At 42.1% G+C, this 22,401-nt stretch overlaps 2 protein-coding genes and 1 non-coding gene across 4 annotated transcripts; all 3 read left to right on the forward strand.

The window, feature by feature from the left end:
• Positions 1 to 541: 541 nt before the first annotated feature.
• On the forward strand, positions 542 to 2,571 carry LOC132607542 (small ribosomal subunit protein eS28-like). The gene is made up of 2 exons (XM_060321555.1): positions 542 to 678; positions 2,066 to 2,571. Exon 2 carries the CDS (start codon positions 2,067 to 2,069, stop codon positions 2,262 to 2,264), a length of 198 nt encoding a protein of 65 aa, XP_060177538.1. The 5' UTR covers positions 542 to 678; position 2,066; the 3' UTR covers positions 2,265 to 2,571.
• LOC132607543 (small ribosomal subunit protein eS28) lies at positions 604 to 22,015 on the forward strand. 2 transcript variants are annotated; one of them, XM_060321557.1, is made up of 2 exons: positions 604 to 678; positions 21,618 to 22,015. In XM_060321557.1, the coding sequence occupies exon 2, from the start codon at positions 21,619 to 21,621 to the stop codon at positions 21,814 to 21,816; it is 198 nt and encodes a 65-aa protein (XP_060177540.1). In that variant the 5' UTR covers positions 604 to 678; position 21,618; the 3' UTR covers positions 21,817 to 22,015. The 2 variants fall into 2 exon arrangements, with proteins under 2 accessions (XP_060177540.1, XP_060177539.1); XM_060321556.1 differs by lacking the exon at positions 604 to 678 and adding an exon at positions 18,701 to 18,842.
• Positions 20,801 to 20,930, forward strand: LOC132608574 (small nucleolar RNA snoR136). The gene has a single exon (XR_009570464.1). It is a non-coding gene; the product is annotated as a small nucleolar RNA snoR136 (small nucleolar RNA).
• Positions 22,016 to 22,401: the final 386 nt, after the last annotated feature.

Raw genomic sequence — 22,401 nt, forward strand, 5'->3', positions numbered from 1 at the left:
TATCTATCCTACCACAATGATATGCACAAACAAATACCATCACACATCTTTATAACAACGATCCTTTATAACAACATTTCATTATAAAAGTCAAGTATTCTTTAGAACTAATTTCTACGTTGATTATTTTGTATCTTCAGTATAACAATAAAAGTTATCTTAACGAATAATGTCATTATATAGAAATTTGACTGTATTTAAGCATAATTATCCAATTTGATATAATTTATAACTGATATATTTTTTTAGCATTTTTATTTATTTGCATTATATTCTAACGCCTGTAGCTATATCCTTAGCGGCCGTTTGGTTTGCAGGATAAGATGGAATATTCAATATTAAGTCTAGGATCAAATTTATGTTGTGTTGGTTGACCTATAAATTTATCCGTCAACCAAACACAATATCCCAGACTTAATTTTATATATCCACTTTATCCCATCAAATTTGAAATTATAAATTAATGCGAGGATTATACAAACCCAGCATAATTTAGTCGGCGAACCAAACAACCCCTTAATTAATTAATCTCCAGCATTGACTATGACTAGGGATACAAAAGTAATTCCAAGAAGCTTCAATATATAAACACACTCTTTTAGGGTTTTTGCTTCAAAATCCACTAGCATTGTGAGAGCTTTTCTTTAGCCGTCATAGCTTTATACTCGTTCTTTCAAGGTAACCAAATTTTGTTTTAAATTATTGTCGTTCTTTTGCTCTAATTTAATTAATACGATTCAATATTTTAGCTCAACTTAAATTTGTGTTGATTGATTTAATAATGGATGTTTATAATATCACTTGTTTGTGAGAAATCTTGATTTGTTATTCTTTTTTTTTTTGTCTGATTGAATGTTGTCTGTTGATGAAATGGGTATTTGAGAAAAGGTGTTTTGTATGCAAAAGTTAACATTTTTTGGATCAATTTGAGAAGAAGGTAACATGTGTATCAAAGCCCTTTTTTTGTTTTACTTGAATTGCTCTCTCCGTCCAAAATAATTGTTGCTTTAGCTCTTTTCATGCTCATTAAGGAAAACAATAAATACAAGTTACCATTTAGTTGCCCCTACTTATTTAGATGTTTTTTGAGAATTGAGCACTATTACTATTAAGAAGAAATACTGTTTATATATAAGGGTATAGTTGGAAGCAATTACTAATTATTGGCTTGAATTCCTAAATCAACAATTATTTTGGGACAATTTTTTTCTTTTGCTAAAACGACACTTATTTTGGGACGGAGGGAGTAATTCATTGCTATGTTGCCCGGAGTCCCCGAAAAGGTTGACCACCCCTATCGGGTCCTCCAAAAATGCAATACTTTTGGAGGATCCGATACGAACCCGTCAACAATTTTGAAGAGTCCTGGCTACATAGCCTTGAACGGTATGGGTCCCTTACTGTTTACATACCCCTTTGTATGTAAACAAAGTTGAGCTCCGGTGAGCTCAACAATGTCAGATTTTCACAGAGAAGAAATTTGGTGGGGTGGGGTGGGGGGATATGATTACATAGCTAACCTTACTATGTAATTATCTAACAAATAAGGGTCTAACTGAACTAACAATACATAGTGACACTAAAATGAAATAAATGAAATCTGAGCTATAAAGATCAGCATACTATTGTGAAGGGTTGGAAAAGATACGTGAACCTACGATAGCGGAAGCTGCTAAGTTACTGTTTGTTGGTGTCTTAGTTATCTCCAATGCATATTTTCTATGTCATTGACATATGCTATGTCTCTTTGCTATAGCATTAAACAGTGTGATGGATAGTTGAAATTTTGTAATTTGTATAGTATATGTTAACCAAGCCCTACACCTGTTGTCACCTAGGTGTAATAGGTGCAGAGATATTATACACCCACTAATTTAGATCATGGATCTGAACAAATGATTTAATAGGTGGACATGTTGGAGTATGTTTCTTTTGAATATTGAATGTTCTTTAGAGTATTATTGGTTTCTTAAGTTAATACAATGCTAGGTGCTGGTGTGGTTTGTTTGGCTTTGGCCTGCTCTTCTTTCATTTGGTTTCTTACAAATATATTCTGCATTTGCAGAATGGAATCCGCAACCAAGCATGCCATTGTGGTGAAAGTCATGGGTCGTACCGGATCCCGAGGGCAGGTGACTCAGGTGAGAGTTAAGTTTCTTGATGACCAGAACAGGTTTATCATGAGAAATGTCAAGGGACCAGTCAGAGAGGGTGATGTTCTTACACTGTTGGAGTCTGAGAGAGAGGCCAGGAGATTGCGCTGAGTGCATAATTATGAAGGCCACATGAAATGCCTCGAATACTTTGATACTGGCTGGGATTTATTCCCTATTTAATAGTCTTCAGTTTTGTTTGCTTAGACACGTAAGTTTGGACATGTCGATTTTGAGGTGTTAACCATGATTCATGTAATTTTGGTGCACTTCCAAGTATTGGAATTGTTTCTGATTAAAAGTTTGTAGCTTTGCAAAAGTGACGGTAACTAATGGTTCTGATTAGTTTTAGTGTGTTGGATGACCATCCATCATCTTGAATCTTTTCTCCATTGTTCCTAATCTGTGATTTTGGTTATATTGGTTCTGTCCTATGTTAGTTTTCTGTTGCTGCTTCTTTTGTTCTTGACAAGAGTGAGTGTTAGTAGTTCATAATGCCTTGAGCAATTATTCAAACTGTTTGTTTTTGTGAATGGAGGTCTTAGGTTCAAACTTTAAGTGATTTCTTTTTATTTGTTGTAACGTTCTTGGATAGAGTTATGTGGTATCTATTGTTGGTGGGAGGTGATAGGTATCTCCTGAAAATAGTCGGGGTGAGCGCAAGCTAGCCCAGACACGACAGTTATTTTTAAAAATAAAAAAATCGATCTGTTTGTTTTGAGTAAAGAGAGCTTTCGTAAAGATTGATGAGCTTGCGAGTATTGGATACTAAATGATTATACACACAAAAAAAATGGTGAACTAAACTTCAATATTTCCAAAGCAAATTGAGCTTTACCAACTTTAATTGCACTCTAGAACATGGAAATTGAACCCATAACAGTGAACAGATGAAGTCAAATTTAGCTAAAGTATATCATTCAAAGAGAACAAATATTTATCCCTGTTGATTGTGATATTTTCTTAATCCAATATTTTGTGACTTTTTTAGAGGAACAATGAACCTTGAACGCGATAAATATATTCTTCACTTGTTTTAAGTATTATACACGAATTATACATATATCTTATTTTCACCGGATATTTTAATTTAAGCGGTTGAGAAGATTATTTAGATTATTTCTTCTTTTCTTCTAAATCCTGATAAGATTTTCTGAGAGTTCTGTATACGGTAAAAAATCGGATATGAGTCAGTCCGGTGGAACAATTTATCGGGGGAAGAAAGGGGCTGAGAGTTCGGACGAGGGAGTCACCTTTCCGGATAAGCGCTTTGATCAAAGCCGAGCAGAGGCGCCATCTGGTCCGGTCTCTATGCCACCGTAGGTTCGGGGTCCCTTTCCGAGGTCTCATCCCCATTGATTCGGTCTCCGTGCGTCCGTTGGTTCGTTGTGACCGTTGCTGGAACGCATCAGTGGTGTCACGTCATAGTCGGCTACCAACTATGCGTGTGTCAGACGGCGCCGTCTAATCCCACCAAATCCGTGCAGGGGCTGTCCCTTTTATTACTATTTTATTAGTTCATATTGGAGGAGGCCCATGGGCTCACTGGTATAAATAGGGTATTCCCTCCTCCCTTTGGGGGTTGGCTCATCTTTTCACTTTCAAGAACATTTGTAACACAATATATATATATATATATATATATATATATATATATATATATATATATATAATTCTTGTTATCCAAATACGATTGAGTCCATTACAAATTCGATCTTTTATGCTATATTCCTTCAATCAACTCGTCATATATGCAATTATCCGGCATTTGTACCTGTAATTCGTGCATTGACAAGCATTCACACCAACTCTTTGTGATCCACATTTAGGCTCAAGCACATATCCTATATCCACATATAAATTCAATTGGTTACCAAAATCGGGGTAAACAGTTTGGCGCCCACCGTGGGGCTAGGATAATAGTGGTCTTTGGCCTTGACTTCCATCATATTCATCGAAACCAAAAACTCCCTCTCCGTCTCTGTGAAAACGGTCCAAATGGCTGACGTCGAACAATCCGGTCATGTCAATAATACCGAGATCGTGGCGGAAAACGAAGGGAGCGGACTGCGGGCATTGTCGAACCCCGCTGATCCGAACCCCGTTGATTCAAGGGAAGGACTCAACCGGCAAAACACTGTAGATCAAGAGAATGTCGTTCCACCGGCAACCGATCCTCTAAACACTCACCATTCCGTTACGTTATCCCGGGATCGGGTTCGGAGAGAACCGGTCGCGCCAAACGACGGCATTAACTTGCGTTTAATCTTTGAAATGCTGCAGGAACAAAGGGCGGCAATCGCCGAGCAAGGGCTAGCGATTGCTCAACTGCAGAGCGGAAAGGGTGAAGCAGGGCCGGTAAAGTCAAAAGGTACGGTTGAAACCGGAAGAAACGGAGAACGAATGATCGAGAGCGCCGGCTCCGGAGCCGGCTCCTCAACTGAGGTCCTAAAAATGCTCGAGACCTTGGCGAAATGGGTGGATTCGACCGAGAAGAGGGTCAAGACGTACAATTCTCGGGTGGACCAGATACCGGGGGCTCCACCTCTACTGAAGGGGCCGAATTCGAAGAGGTACATCCAAAGGCCTTTTCCACCAAGTGCGGCCCCGAAACTGATCCCGAAGAGGTTCAAAATGCCCGACATACAGAAGTATGACGGCACCACAGACCCACACGAGCACGTGACCTCATATACTTGTGCCATAAAAGGCAATGATATGGAAGAAGATGAGATCGAGTCGGTGTTGTTGAAGAAATTTGGGGAAACTCTGTCGAAGGGAGCGTTGACGTGGTATGACCATCTACCCGAGCATTCGATCACTTCTTTCGAAATGCTCGTTGATGCGTTCGTAAAGGCACATGCCGGTGCAATAAAGGTGCAAGCCCGTAAGGCTGATATCTTCCGGATAACCTAAAGGGACGATGAGCTACTACGGGAATTCGTCACCCGGTTCCAGAGGGAACGGATGGATCTCCCTCCGGTGCCAGAAGAATGGGCCGCACAGGCCTTCACAAAAGGACTCAACATGTTAAGTTCGGTGGCCTCGGCCAAATTGAAAGAAAGTTTGCTAGAATACGAGGCTGTAACATGGGCCGACGTCCACAATTGGTATGAGTCAAAGATTCGGGTGGAGGACGATCAATTCGAGCTCTCTCCGGTAAGGAACAAAGCAAATAGGGGTTTTGAGGCACCAAGGAAGGGATACGAAACCAAGTCCGAATCATCGAAAGAGAGGTTTCGGCCATATCCCCATCCGGAGAAGCAAAACTTCAGGTCGGAAAAAGCAATCGAGAGTCCGAGCCATTTCTCTGGACGGGGCAGCAAGCGGGTCGAACGCCCGTCGAACAGTCGGGGACTCTCGTTTAGGAGCGATGCCGGAAGTTCCGCCAGCAATAAAATTCCTCCTAAAATTTCGGAGTACAACTTCAACGTTAGTACTTCGGGACTTATCTCGGCTATGGGCGTGTCCCCGATGTAAGATGGCCTAAACCATTGAGGTCGGACCCGGGACAGCGAGATCCGAGCGTAGTGTGCGAATATCACGGGACCCACGGTCATCGAACCGAAGATTGCCGCCAATTGAGAGAGGAGGTAGCCCGGTTATTGAAAAATGGTCACCTCCGAGATCTGCTGAGCGAGCGGGCCAAAAATCACTACAAGGAAAGAGAATCCTATCAAAGGTCCGAGCCTGTCGAGCCCTAACATACGATCAACATGATAGTGGGGGGCGTTGACGCCCCACGAGGGCCGGTAATGAAGCGAACGAAGATTTCTATTGTTCGTGAAAAGCGCACTCGAGATCATTCGACCGAGGGATCTATCTTCTTTAATGACGAAGACGCGGAGGGCATCATCCAACCCCACAATGATGCGTTGGTAATTTCTGTACTGGTCTTTAAAACTAAGGTCAAGCGTATTTTGGTTAACCCAGGTAGCTCGGCCAACATCATCCGATGGAGGGTGGTTGAACAGCTGGGACTGCTCGGTCAGATCGTACCAGTAGCCCGAGTATTAAGCGGGTTCAATATGGCAAGCGAAACCATAAAGTGTCACGACCCAATCCCGTGGGCCACGACTGGTATCCTAACTGGATACCCAAACGTACCTACCTGACAGAATCGGCATACCAGACAGATAATTCGCACAAGCTGTATACAGACTTAAGCCAATACAAGTGCAGCGCGCGCTACAACATACACATACCCGAACATACTGAAATTACATATAAGCCGATGAGGCCAACATAACGGACAGAGTCACAAAATCGTACGTACCTACCCGAATCGTAGCAACCCGTAACCCACATACATATCTACAGGCCTCTAACAGACATACAGAATCATATGACGGGACAGGGCCCCGCCGTACCCAGAATTACCATACGTACAGAATATACAGATGTCAGAAGATATATACCAAAAGTACACGCTCCGGATCAAAGGAGCTCTCCAAAATAGCAGAATTTGTGCCCTAGACTGGCAGCGTATCACCGGGTGCGTCTGTACCTGCGGGCATGTAACGCAGCCCCCGAAGAACCGGGGGTCAGTACGAAAAATGTACCGAGTATGTAAAGCGAAAATATAACAACATAATCATAGTCTGAATCAGAAGCACAGAAATATAGCGAACGAAATCATAATCCAACGGACAGACAGAGGTGTACCGGACGGAATCATAACTCAGACGGACGGACAGAAATATGGTCCAGACGGACAGACAGAATCATAATCCATACGGACAGACAGAAGTATGATCCAAACGGACGGACAGAATTATGCATGCAGAGTCATACAGAGTCATGTGCTTATATAAATGTTGATAGCACATACATACATACAGATCCCGACCCTCTCATGAGGGGCGTGGTAACAGAACCCGACCCTCTTAGTACGGGACGCGGTGGACAGACAGAATCTGATCATATGCCATCTTGGCCGCCATCCCCATACACAAATCATAATATCATACAGATATAAACAGATCCCGGCCCGCACACCGAGGGACGCGGTGAACAATGCAGAGGAATATGCACGATAACAGAACCTGGCCCGGGACGCAGTGAAGGAAGCATTGAGACATCGACGAACAGATTAATGAGAAACCACATACATACAGATCATTATACAGACTCAATCAAACTGAAGTATGCCAAACGGCGAGTCAAATCAGAGTATTCGGATAGTGTTCATAATACGCGCCTATATCCTACTTGGGAAGGCACGACAGATTATTACCGGAATCAGATTTCCAGATGTCAAAACCATTTTGTAAGATTTATATAAAAGTAGTCATATCATGATCAAAATAATAGTCCAGATGTTGCCTGTGAGAAATGGACAGAAATAGGGCAATTTAGGTCATACAAAAAGTGTCGGGGCCTTGTGGGCCCACCTCGAACCAACTTGAGGCGACATACATAAATTACTGATAATAGACCTTATGAGGTCATCCATAGTTATTTGGAAGCATTCCGACTCCGTTTGGGACAATTGCATACAAAAGTTCACTTTAGAGACAAGTTATAAGAAAAGTGATTCAATCTTACTGAAGGAATTGGAGCGGATTTCCATCTCGAATTCCGAGGAACGGAGTCGTATTATGTTCAGAACATGCCTAAGAATGAAGGGGTAGGCTTTACATACCTCAATTGCGCCTTATGCTCGCTTGGCTTCACTTCCAATTTCGTCCAGAATCTACAAATGGTCATGTTTACCAATTGTCAAATTCAAGCCTTTAAGAATCCAAATTTTATTACATACTTGCCTACCGAAATTTCGGCAGCATTTCCCCTATATACATAACATCCCCGAGACTTAGCTCGGTTTAATATATCAACACAGCACCCAACAACAACATCAATAACAACAACAAGTATTACAAAATATGCAATATGGCATTACTAGCCATCTTTCCGACATAACACAATATATTTCATTCCGACCTTACACTTCCAAACCAATCTTACCATTTTCATATTCATCACTTATCAAGGTCATTACAACATAATTTGGAGGCATATCGTATCGTTTTCACAAAATATTCATAAGGTATACACAATATACAAGCTTCCTACCAAAGTCATATTTCACCCACAACTTCTAATCTTTAGCATATATGTTCATGACATATTTCTATCTTCCAACTTCCTCAATGACAATCATAATTTGCAATCTTACTACTTTCACTTCCATATTTACATAAGTTATAATAAACTTGCATGTTTTTCTACAACAACTTAACAACCATTTTTCCATAGCAACAAGAATCATTATCCTTTCATTCACTTCACAATAACACACTTAACATACTAACAAGATTTAATTCACATTCCATCATCAACATGATGCCACACGGCCATGCCTCATATTTTCCAACTTTCACTAATTTATTCAACTTTCACTTCCAATACAATTTCTACCATAACCACAACTAGATTATAACATAAATTCAAGTTATCATAAACATGCAATATGTACATACACACGGCCTCCTTCTTATAAACACACCCACTTTGCAAACTTCCATATTTTCATGAGTTCTTCTCATTTCTACACACTACATCATAAACCAAACTTCATAACATAAGAAAATGAATTGATTCTTACCTTTTCTTCAAGTTCTTCACTTGCCACCAAAACTACTTTCTTGCCAAAATAATTGTACCAACTTGTAGAGAATCTTGCACTTAGTAATAATCCCACAAGAAATGGATTTTTGAACCAAAGGATTTAGCTCCAAGAATTTTTCTTTCCTTTTCTTTTCTCTTTTTCTCTAGCCGTGACTCTCTCCTCTTTCTTTTTTCTTGTTCTTTCTTTGTTTTTCTTGAAACTTCTTTGGATATAGATGACTATATAATGTCACATGGGAATTCATTAATTCCATGGACTTGGGCCATGTTGTGGCCGGTTGGGCCTCCCTTGTTTGGGCCTCATTTTCTTATTTATTTTTTTGAGTCCAATTGTTGGCTAAATAATTGTAATTCATGGAACAAGTTTCCAAAATTCCAATTTTGTCCTTGGCCTCCTTTCGTAATTCCACACCAATGTATTCTTAGCCGACACATTCATACCAAGTAAGGTCCAAGTATGGCCTCATTCATTACAAGCCAAGTTATCTCGAATTTTTCGAATATGCAAAAATGTCGGATGTAACACAAAGGGGGAAATCTCACTGCCTGTAAATGTGGGTGGCACCATTCAGCAAACAGTGTTCTACGTGATCGAGGGGGACATGAAATACAATGCACTATTGGGTAGACCTTGGATACATAGCATGAGGGCAGTGCCTTCAACACTACATCAGCTATTGAAGTTCCCCATGCCGGAAGGAGTGAAAACCATCCGAGGCGAGCAGCCCGCTGCAAGGGAAATGTTCGCAGTAGAGGAAGCGGCACCTCAGCCCAAGGGGCCGGAAGAGAAATATGCAATCGGAGGAGAAGTTCCCAAATAGCAATCAAAGTGCGCCGGATTGAACCCGGTACATGAAGAGGAATATTACGAGGTACCCAGATCGTTCGTCGTGCCGGATGAATCGGATGCAACCCAGTCAACTGTGGAGGAACTGGAGCAGGTCATCCTGTTCGAATACCTCCCGGACAGAAAGGTATACCTGGGCACGGGGCTCACCCCGGAGCTCAGGCGTCAATTAATTGAATTTCCGTGTTAATGCTGATTGCTTTGCATGGTCGCATATAGATATGACAGGTATATCACCAGAAATAGCAACTCACAAACTCAGCCTGGACGAGAAGTTTACCCCAGTGAAGCAAAAAAAGAAGACCCATGGCGGAGGCTAAACACACGTTCATGAAGGACGAGGTAACAAAACTTTTGAAAATAGGCTCCATCCGGGAAGTGAAATACCCGGAGTGGCTGGCCAACGTTGTGGTAGTGCCCAAAAAAGGTAACAAATTTCGAATGTGTGTTGATTTCAAAGATTTAAACAAGGCATGTACAAAGGACTCGTTTCCGTTGCCTCACATCGATAGAATGATCGATGCGACGGCCGGGCACGAGATGTTGAGTTTTCTCGACGCTTATTCCGGGTATAACTAGATCCAGATGTACCCGGAGGATCAAGATAAAACATCCTTCATCACCCGGTACAGGACCTACTGTTATAATGGCATGCCTTTCGGATTAAAAAATGCCGGTGCAACTTACCAACGCCTAGTTAATAGAATGTTCGAAGAACAAATAGGGAAAACAATGGAAGTTTACGTTGACGATATGGTTGTTAAGTCCCTGGAAACAGAGGACCATTTAAAGCATTTGCAGGAAACCTTCGATGTGTTTCGCAAATACAACATGAAGCTCAACCCGGAGAAGTGTGCCTTCGGAGTAAGATCCGGCAGATTCCTGGGTTTCATGGTGTCAAACCGAGGAATCGAAATCAACCCGGACAAGATCAAAGCCATCGAGGATATCGAGGTGGTGAACAACATAAAGGGGGTTCAGAAACTCACCGGGAGAATCGCGGAGCTAAGTCGCTTCATATCGAGATCCTTGGACAGGAGTCACCGGTTCTTCTCCTTGCTCAGGAAGAAGAACGATTTTGTTTGGACACCAGAGTGCCAAGAAGCTCTACAGGATTTGAAGGAATACTTGTCTAGCCCCCCTTTCCTGCACACGCCGAAGGCGGGTGAGACACTGTTCCTGTACCTAGCTGTCTCCAAAGTGGCGGTAAGCGGCGTTTTGGTCCGAGAAGAATCATGTACACAATTCCCTATCTATTATGTGAGTAGAACATTGGGGGACGCGGAGACCCGTTACCCCCATTTAGAAAAGTTGGCATTAGCACTGGCGAGCGCCTCCAGAAAACATAAACCTTATTTTCAAAGCCATCCCATATGTGTAGTAACTACTTATCCTTTGAAAAACATCATGCATAAACCGGAGTTGTCAGGTAGGCTAACGAAGTGGGCTGTAGAGGTTAGCGGTTACGACCTCGAATACAGACCTCGGACGACCATCAAATCCCAAATCTTGGCCGATTTTGTAGCATACTTTGCCCCAGCTATGGTCCCCGAGATCGAAAAGAAATTCCTGCTAACCTCGGGGAAGGCCACGGGCATTTGGTCTCTGTATACGGACGGGGCCTCGAACCTCAGAGGTTCCGGGCTTGGTATTGTCCTTAGGCCCCGGCCGGGGACGTCATTCGACAGTACGTCAAAACTACCAAATTAACTAACAATGAAGCCGAGTATGAGGCTATGATTGCAGGTTTGGAAGTGGCCCGGAGCATGGGGGCAGAAACTATCGAGGCAAAGTGCGACTCGCTTTTGGTCGCAAACCAGGTGAATGGCACGTTTGAAGTCAAGGATGAACGGATGCAGAGGTACCTCAAAAAAACTCAAGTGGTGCTTCACCGATTTAAAAAATGGACTATGCAGCATATACCGAGAGAACAGAACTGCGAGGCCGATGCATTAGCAAATTTGGAATCTGCGGTCGAAGGGGACGAAATCAACCCCAGATCAACGGTGCTGCTATAAAAAATGGCCATAGAAAGCGAACACGCCGAAATATATTCAACAGGTTTAACTTGGGATTGGCGCAACAAATACATTGACTACTTGCGCGATGATAAGCTCCCAAGTGACCAGAAGGAGTCGCGTTCGTTGCGAATCAAGGCAGCCCGTTTTTGCTTAGTGGACGGTCAATTATACCGATGCTCTTTCCACGGGCCCTTGGCTAAATGCTTGGGACCCGGGGAAACGGAGTATGTGATGAGAGAAGTACATGAAGGAACCTGTGGCAATCACTCTGGTGCGGAAGCTCTGGTCCAAAAGCTTATCAGGGCCGGATATTACTGGAATCAGATGGATGAAGACACGAGAAACTTTGTCCGAAAATGTGACGGGTGTCAGAGACATGCCCCGATGGTTCACCAGCCCGGGGAGTTGCTGCATTCGGTGGTCTCACCATGGCCGTTCATGAAGTGGGGAATGGACATCGTGAGTCCGTTACCCTGGGCACCAGGTAAGACACGTTTTATTTTATTTATGACTGACTATTTTTCTAAATGGGTTGAAGCACAAGCCTTTGAAAAAATCAGAGAAAAGGAGGTAATCAACTTCATATGGGATCACATCGTCTGCCGTTTTGGCATTCCAGCCGAAATAACATGTGATAATGGTCCTCAATTCGTGGGTAGCAAGGTCAACAGCTTTCTCGAAGGGTTGAAAATCAAGAAGATTGTGTCGACCCCATATCACCCATGTGCAAACGGACAAGCGGAATCCACAAACAAAACAATAATCCAAAACCTAAGGAAAAGGCTAGAAGCATCGAAGCACCACTGGAGAGAAGTATTACCGGAGGTGCTATGGGCGTATCGGACCACAGCCAAGTCTAGCACGGGCGAGACCCCTTTCTCATTGGTATACGGGGCCGAAGCCCTTATCCCCGTTGAGGTTGGCGAACCGACCCTCCAGTTCAGGGATGCAATCGAGGAATTAAACGAAGAGGCCATAGCCGTAAGACTCGACCTCGCCGATGAGATGCGTGAAAGAACATTAGTCTGAATTGCGGCCCAAAAGCAGAGAATGGAAAGATACTACAATCGGAGAGCCAACTTTCGGCACTTCCAAGTTGGGGACTTGGTGCTTCGAAAAGTCACCTTGCATACAAAGAACCCAAACGAGGGAAAGCTAGGACCAAACTGGGAAGGGCAATACAAGGTAACCGGTGTAACGGGCAAAGGATCATACCAGCTGGAATCCATGGATGGGCAACGCCTGCGCAACAACTGGAACATGGCCCATCTAAAAAGATACTACTGCTAAGGTATGATCTTCTCATATACTTTTTGTTAACCATATTTTTCTATTTTGCAGGAAATCGAGGACAGCACAAAAATAGAATTTAGGACTGAAAGCACGTGTTGCACTCTTTTCCTTAGTACGGTTTTGTCCCAAAATGGGTTTTCCGACGAGGTTTTTAATGAGGCAACAAATACAACGTGCTACGCAACAAAGACAAAGGGGTCAGAACTCGGACACCCGAGGTCACATCTTCCGAGTAGGGGCTTGATAACACTCACCTGACCTCGCAGCTCGGACAAGTGTTAGGGGGGCACAGTGCCCACATCGAAGAATGTCACGATAAACAAAGGCCGGCCACCGCCTTCGATGTAAGGACCAAACGATCATAATGAATCGTGTCCCATTCAGCATTTGCCACGGCAAAAACAAAGGCCGGCCACCGCCTTCGATGTAAGGACCAAACGATCATAATGAATCGTGTCCCATTTAGTGTTTGCTACGGCAAAGATACAAGAAATGAAAATTCTCATATGTACAAACACTTGCAATACAGAAACCATTGCAATGATCGTATTTCGGCATTGTTCAGTATATACGCCTTACACCGGACGGCTATGGTCGAAATTAGACTGCCCACGAAAAGCACCGATCCTAAAGAAGCGCCTATCACGGGCACAGAAAGATCTGAAGTCACAAAACATTTGGTAAGTCCTACGGACAGAATTAATCAATGACTACGGATCATCTTGTCCGAAAAACGGACCCGTAATTCAAGGCAAAATAAAAACAAGCACTCAAATGAATACACAAGAGAAGTGCAACTTTCATATGCACAAAGGATACGTTTACAAAGAGTACTTTTACATCAAAAGTCAAAAGGCCAGCGAAGGCAAAAAATAAAAGCCAAGTAGAAATCCTATGCTACTCGGCATGGCTAGAGGCAGAATGATCGGACTCGGTTCGTTCGGAATCATCTGAGTCGGACCCAAGGGCATGGTTTGCCTCCTCCTCCATCTCTTTGGCCTGGTTTATCAGGGCCGGAAGATCGGAGAATCCGCGCTCGGCTTCTTCGAGGGTGAGCCGCCGAGACTTTCACTTCTCATACTCGGCGACAATGGCAGTATGAGCCTCGGCCGTATGCACGCCTTTCCAGGCTTCTTCCAAGTCAGCCTCGACTTTAGCCAACTTAGTCTCTAGTTCAGCCCGGTTTGCCACAGCAATATTCCTCATGTGAACCGCAGCTTCTAGCTCGGCCTTAAGAACATCGTTGGCACTCACCGCCTCCTCCAGCTCGGCTTTTAAGCCCTCACTTATCCGAGACCGCTCCTCGGCTTTCTCTTCGAAAACTTTCATGCGTTCTTTATACAGAGCGGTATCGGACTCTAGTAGCCGGTTCCTCTCGGCTAGGCTCGTTGCATCGGCCTTCACCAAGTCCAGTTCCTCCCGGAGTTGGGATACGGTGGTCTCCAGCTCGTCCAGCCTCGACGAAAATTGAGCTTTGTCTCGGCTAAGGCCAATCTTCTCAGCCTCGAGGCTTCGGTTATAATCGGTCATGGTGGCCAAATCACTTCTCAAACGATGATTTTCGTCCTTGGCAGCATCAAGCTCGGGACGAAGGTTGGCAAGAACAGCCGCCCGACCCAACTCTTCCTCTTTCTCTCGGAGGAGATGCTTGTATTTCTCCGTTTCTCGGCCTTGGCATCTAGTTGGCCTCGAAGGTCGTCCATCTCGTGTTGGGCACGGATGAAGGCTTCGTTTACCAGTACCACACTCTGCAAGAAAAGCAAACATAAAGAATCAAACAAAGTGAGCATAAAGTCTATTGATATACAAAGACGGCTGAGGTTCTTACCCGGTTTCCCGCGTGCATGCCATCATTCATAAGGCACTGCCAGGTGACCCCGGTCATTTTACGCTTGTCCGAGTCGGAGACAAGAGGTCGCAAATAGCTTGCTACTCCCACCGGGCTTGATAGAAGCCGCAATCCTCGGGGACGGTGATTATGGCCGATCTGGTCCTTCTTGGCTCTACACTCGGGGCTGGGAAGATGGTCACCAGGTTATCTCTAGAACCAGATTCTGACTGTCGGTTAGCCGACCTCGTGACCCGAGAAATTGGAAGATGGCCGAAACCCGCAGTTTCACCGGTAGCAGGAGGAGTGGTTGAAAACATATCTTTAAAGTCTTCAACCCTCGGGGTAGGGATAGACGAACTTGGCGTGGACTCAATGTTTCTGGCAAAGACCGGGGGCTCCGAAGTAGAGACAGGTTCATGGACGGGCGATGGACGAGCATGAATGGGGGCTTCGGCCTCCGGAGCTGGAACAGTCCTTTGATCAGCCGCAGTGACAGCCGTTTCCCCGGCTCCTTTTCTCCTCTGCAGGGGAGTATCTTCTGAAGAAGTTTCACCTGAAATGTCGACAAAGTCAACCGACCGAAGAGGAGCCGGGGAAAGGATTTCTTCCGCACCTGAAGGGAGAGCGGGAATCAAGATACCTTCGTTGATAGAAGGCAAGGGCGGTTCGGAGGCAGTCTCCTCGGGTACTGAAGCCGTTGACGGAGCCGGGTCGACCCTCCGAACTATGATGTCGGGCTCCGTTTCCTCTCTCGGGGGCCGGGCAACACTTCTTGCCTTCTTTCGTTTAGACGGCTGCCCCTTTTCGGAGGGCCGTTTCCTTTTGGCGGCTTTAGCAAGAATGCGGGAGGAACCCGACGCCGATGCAGGGGAAGCGACCCCCGACTCTGATCTAGATGCCACCGAGCCCTTCGGCAAACCTGAACGACAAAGACGTAGGCAGGGTTGAGAAAACTGATGACCCCGAATGGCAAAAGATGCAACAAAATCGAAGGAAAGCCAAACGTTACCATGATTTTGAGCGATCCATCGACCGCGTGACAAGTGGGCCCATGTTCGGTCCTCATAGGGAAGCTGGTTGAGGAGTGTCGTGACCCATTCACTCAGATCTCGAATAACCGGGGGGACAAATCCATTTGCTGCAAAAATAAGAAAATGGCGATGAGAAAAAGATACCTTAAGCGGATGAACAGGTAAGAACGATTGCTTAAAGGATCGAACTTACGCTTGTCGTTCCATTTCTCCGGAAAAGGTAGATGGGCGGCCGGGATTATATCCTCGATTTTTACCCGAACGTAGCGTTCTAGCCATCCCCTGTCCCGGTCTTTGTCCATCTTCGAAAAGAACGGGTTCCGGCTGCGCTTGGTTAGTTTTATGACACCGCCCCGGAATATTCTCAGGGAATACAGGCGTATTAGGTGGCCCAGTGAGAATTCCTTCTTAGCTCTGTTAGCCAGCAACCGGAGGCAAGCTACGACCCTCCAAACAATTGGGCCGATCTATGCCAAAGTCACGCCATAGATCCGACACATATCCAGTATGACCGGATCAATCGGGGGGTCGAGCTTAAGGGTAAAGGGATAAGTGTACACGAACAAGAACCCTTCCCGGTGGTCGGTAATGGATTCGTCCGGACCCGGTGCAAAAACCCTTACCGAGCGTGTGTTCCACCCACAGTCTGCCCGGACTGTGTCGAGCTTATCCTCGGTTATGGAGGAAGGATATCGCCTCACGTCGTATCCCCGGTCTGAGACAGCAGAGGGCTTTTCCACCTCAAGGTCTTTGTTAAAGTTAAATTTGGCCGGTATAATATCCGAGGCCGTAGTTTCGGGGTTACTCTTTTGTTTAGCCGGAGACACAGCCTCGGCCCCTGGGGATGAAACTGAAGGAATTTCGGGAGAAGTGGTTTCAGACATGATTGAAGGAATGGAGGGAAGAGGATTTTGGAAAATAATGCAAAGGAAATAAAGGAAATGACGATTTGAAGAAGCAAAAAGCAGTTGGCAAAAATTGTGACAAAATTAATCCCCCCTTCTTTTCGTATAAATGCGTGAAGATTTGGCAACAAATTTGCTGTAGAAAGGATGGATATAGAACACAGAGGGAAAAAGAAACGAGAGAGCAGATCGTAAAAGTGAAAAAGTGAGGAAATGAGGGGCTTTATATAGGCATAAGGAAGGGAACGGTTATCAAGGACGGCCAATCGGGGATCGCCACGTGTCCCATCATCAATGCGAAACGATGCGAAATGACGTGCAAAAGGCGGTTGACAGGAGCGAACCATCCGTAGTAGGACACGTGGCCGGCAAAGGGGAAAACGTGACGCATCTGTTCCCGCCAAAATAAGGAGATAAGGATAGGTCATCCGGGCGGTCGGATGTATGATTCATTCACTTCCCGATACTCCGATGGATCGTTGGTCCGGGAAGCGTGGGGCTATCTGTATACGGTAAAAAACCGGATATGGGTCAGTCCGGTGGAACAATTTATCGGGGGAAGAAAGGGGCCGAGAGTTCGGACGAGGGAGTCACCTTTCCGGATAAGCGCTTTGATCAAAGCCGAGCAGAGGCTCCATCTGGTCCGGTCTCTATGCCACCGTAGGTTCGGGGTCCCTTTCCGAGGTCTCATCCCCATTGATCTGGTCTCCGTGCGTCCGTTGGTCCGTTGTGACCGTTGCTGGAACGCATCAGTGGTGTCACGTCATAGTCGGCTACCAACTATGCGTGTGTCAGACGGCGCCGTCTAATCCCACCAAATCCGTGCAGGGGCTGTCCCTTTTATTACTATTTTATTAGTTCATATTGGAGGAGGCCCATGGGCTCACTGGTATAAATAGGGTATTCCCTCCTCCCTTTGGGGGTTGGCTCATCTTTTCACTTTCAAGAACATTTGTAACACAATATATATATATATATATATTGTGTTATATAATTCTTGTTATCCAAATACGATTGAGTCCATTACAAATTCGGTCTTTTATGCTATATTCCTTCAATCAACTCGTCATATATGCAATTATCCGGCATTTGTACTTGTAATTCGTGCATTGACAAGCATTCACACCAACTCTTTGTGATCCACATTTAGGCTCAAGCACATATCCTATATCCACGTATAAATTCAATTGGTTACTAAAATCGGGGTAAACAAGTTCCTTTCAAAGTCTGTTGAATAACCTTTATCAATTATGTCATTTTACCAAACGTATTAAATGATGATCTAATGAATCCCTTTTCCCGCTGCCAATAACTTTTTGAAGGCCCCATTTTTCTTTTTCAGAAGCCCAGTATTTAATATTTGAAATCGAGTAAAATATATGTATAATTCGGGTATAATATATGTATGACAGTGTATAATCAGTATATAACTATGCATACCTTCTAGAAAAATAAACAGTAAATTAAGCAGACTATTTGTGTAGAAATTCGACGTTCTACTCTAACAATAAATTCATTTTTTTGTGCGGATTGCCCTTCAAAGGCACTGGTCTTTAATTTTTGCCCCTCAAATTGTTGGTCTGTAATTTTGGTCCTTCGTCTAATACCATGAGGTTTAGGAATCGAATCCCTGCTCAGTTAAAAAAAAAATCGCAAGGTAGAGTTTTGTAGTAAAATTAATCCAACTAGGGCAAAATTTAGGCCTTAAAATAGAGTTTTGCAAAACTTCAATTGAGTAAAAAAAATTGTCTTAATGTAAACATCTACCTTAAGGTAGAGTTTTCCCTTATGCCTGAAGGTAAAACTCTACCTTAACAGGAAAAGCTCTGCGTTGCGAATTTAAATTCTACTTTGCAATTTTTTAAAAAAAATTGATTGAGCGGGGGTTTGAACCTAGCGAAGGCCAAAAATTAAAGACCACCCCCGAATAAGGTCAATCGTGCAAATTGCTCCAATAAATTTGAATGTTGGATTTGGGCCTAAAGATACAGTCGGATCTAATAAAAAGCCCAAATAGTTACTGGGCCGAGAGCTCTATCTCATTATAGCCGCGAAACCCTACTATAAACACTTCTAGGGTTTTAACAATCTCCATTTTCTATACAACAAGCAACCTCTCTTCTCACCAAAGGTAAGCCGTCACGTTTTTCAATGTTGTGTTAAATAATTGTTCTTCTTTTGCTCTAATTCTATAATAGGATTCAATCGGTTAGCATAACTTAGATTTGTGTTGATTGATTTAATAATGGATGTATTAAGAATTCCTTAAGTCCTGATTTGTTATTGTTGTTTTAATTGAATGTTGCCTGTTGATAAATAGGTATTGAAAAACATGTGCCTTTTTTTTTTTTGTACAAAGTTTGTGTGTTAAAGTTATTGTTCTGTTTTATTTGAATTATCTCATTGTTTAGGGTTAGTTCCTTAAATTTTGTGGTCATTAGTGTCTTAAACGTTTGATTGAAAATAAGAATTTCTCTGCCTTGTTAAAAAGAAAAAAGAAAAAAAAAGAATGTCTCTTTATGATTAAAGGTGAAATCTTACGTTATATACCACTTTTATGTAAGGAAAGCTGAGCTACACAATTTAGATGTCGAGAGTCGATACAGGTTCATTCCATACCGTGAATTTGGGTATGGAATCTTTAAGTTTATTAAATAAAAGTTACATATTTGGAAACTAGGTTTAAAGTACTATAAGTCACAATAATTGATAATTCAAAATACGGAAAAGGTCCAAAAATACCCTTAAACTATTGAAAAAGGCTCATAAATACCCTCCTTCCATCTTTTGGTCTAAAAATACCCTTCCATCCACCTTTTAGGTCTAAAAATACCCTTAAGGTTTGTTTTTGGCTCAAATATACCCTTTAAACTAACATAATATGTTTTTTTGTTTTTTTTATCGGAAAAGGTCCAAAAATACCCTTAATCTATTGAAAAAGGCTCATAAATACCCTTCTTCCACCTTTTGGTCTAAAAAAATATGAACGAAATATGTTTTTTTTGCATTTCATGAATAAAAAAATGAAATAGGAAATTATAATTTTTTTTTTGCATTTCGTGTATTAAAAAACAAAATAGGAAATTATAAGTTGTTTTTCATTTCGTGTATTAAAAAACGAAATAGGATAAAAAAAATTAATTTCGTTCATATAAAAACGAAATTGGAAAAAATATATAGATATATATTTTTTATTTATTTCGTTGGTATATATATTTTCCAAGTTCGTTTTTATATGAATGAAATTAATTTTTTTTATCCTATTTCGTTTTTTAATACACGAAATGAAAAAAAACTTATAATTTCCTATTTTGTTTTTTAATACATGAAATGCAAAAAAAAAATTATAATTTCCTATTTCATTTTTTATTCATGAAATGCAAAAAAAACATATTTCGTTCATATTTTTTTAGTCCAAAGGTGGAAGGAGGGTATTTATGAGCCTTTTTCAATAGATTAAGTGTATTTTTGGACCTTTTCCGATAAAAAAAACAAAAAAACATATTCTGTTAGTTTAAAGGGTATATTTGAGCCAAAAACAAACCTTAAGGGTATTTTTAGACCTAAAAGGTGGATGGAAGGGTATTTTTAGACCAAAAGATGGAAGGAGGGTATTTATGAGCCCTTTTCAATAGTTTAAGGGTATTTTTGGACCTTTTCCGTTCAAAATATTTAATAGATATATGAAAAAAGTACGGTCAAAGAAATACTTGTTTGAATCTGGAAATCCGCCAGGGGCCACACAAATCGAGATGAGGGATTTATATATATAGATAGGTAGGTAGAGAGAGATGACTTTTCATTCAACAGTCTTACATTTACATGCTACCCTGGAATGTATATAGAGCATAAGGAAAAAACGAAGTAGTGAGGATGTGTCTCCTGTCTGGCCTTACTCTGTAATTAACTACTACGAGTAACAAATAAGGGTCTACTTGAACTACCAATATAATATTGAGTTATTAACACTGCGTAAATGAAATTAGACCATTTCTGAGCTATGTAGATCAGCATAGTATTGTGAAGCTCATACTGCCATGTATTACATTGTATGATTTTCACACTATGTTATTAGAAAAGATTACGTTAATGCTTTGCTAAATTATCTTTTGGGTCACACTTTGTGGTGTGTCACTTTACAAGTGAAGCTAGAAAGATTGTTCCTCTCGCTATCCTTTGCTCCTTTCGTGGTGTATTTGGACGTTGGGGAACTACATTATTATCTGTTAGATTAGTTCCTTGTCAAAAAAAAAAAGGGGGGGGGGGGGGAGAAAGAAATGATTATCCTACGGAAAAAATTCCATTCTTGCATACACAAATTATTCACAACAAACTGATCATGAGGAGGTACATTAGGAAGGAGCACGCAGAACTAAGAAACATAAGCTTGTAGAGTTGATACTGTCTCAGCCCTATTCCGGTCATATCACTGCTGTTGGTCAGGAAAGATATGACCCTGCAAAATGTTTTACCTGTTTTTTTAAAAAAAAAGGATATGTGAACCTGCAATAATCGAAGCTGCTAAGCTACTATCCTTTCTAGTTACTTCCAATGCTTATTTCTCTGTCATTCACTTATGTTATGTCTGTTATAGGATAAAATACGTTGGCATTTGTTTTAAACTTTTGTAATGTATATGTTTAAAGTTTAAACTATGTCCCACACCTGTTGTTGCGAAAGTGCAATAGGTGCAGTGACATTATGAACGCACAAATTTAGATCATGGATCTGTACAAATGCTTTAATAGGTTAAAATGTTGGAATTTTTTTTTGGGGGGAATATTGAATGTTCTTTAGTATTATTGGTTTCAAAGGTAATAGAATGCTAGTTTCTTTTGGTTTCATTTGACCGCTCTCGAAGGTGTCATCCATTATGGTTTCTTACAAATATATTCTGCATTTGCAGAATGGAATCCGCAACCAAGCATGCCGTTGTGGTGAAAGTCATGGGTCGTACCGGATCCAGAGGACAGGTGACTCAAGTGAGAGTCAAGTTTCTTGACGATCAGAACAGGTTTATCATGAGAAATGTCAAGGGACCAGTCAGAGAGGGTGATGTTCTTACACTGTTGGAGTCTGAGAGGGAGGCCAGGAGATTGCGCTGAGCGCATAGTAATGAATGCCACATTGAACTTCCCTTGGATACTTCAATAGTGGCTGGAATTTAGTCCCTTTTTTTCTTCGGTTTTGTTTGCTTAGACTCGTAAGTTTGGACATATCAATTTTGGTCATGGTTTTAACCATGATAGTCGTGTAATTTTGGTGCACTCCCATTTGGAATAGTTTTATGATATTATTTTACTAGCTCTGTGTCGACACGGCAATACTTAATGGTTGTTATTTGTTCGTGTGTGATGGACATCCATCTATCATTTTGAATCTGTTCTCCTTCCTAGTCTGTCATTTTGGTTATATTGGTTCTTTTCAGAGTCAATTGGTTTCTTCTTTCATGTATCTGAATTCTCCTATTCGAACAGGCTAGTTTGAATAAATGGAAAAGGTCCAAAAATACCTCTGAACTATTGAAAAAGGTTCATAAATACCCTCCTTTCACCTTTTGGTCTAAAAATATCCTTCCATCCACCTTTTAGGTCTAAAAATACCCTTAAGGTTTGTTTTTGGCTCAAATATACCCTTCAAACTAACAAGTTAAAATTAATTCTTTTAAAAAGTCAAATGGCAATTTGTAA

This window comes from Lycium barbarum, chromosome 8, assembly GCF_019175385.1.
Source record: "Lycium barbarum isolate Lr01 chromosome 8, ASM1917538v2, whole genome shotgun sequence".
Lineage (NCBI taxonomy): Eukaryota > Viridiplantae > Streptophyta > Magnoliopsida > Solanales > Solanaceae > Lycium > Lycium barbarum.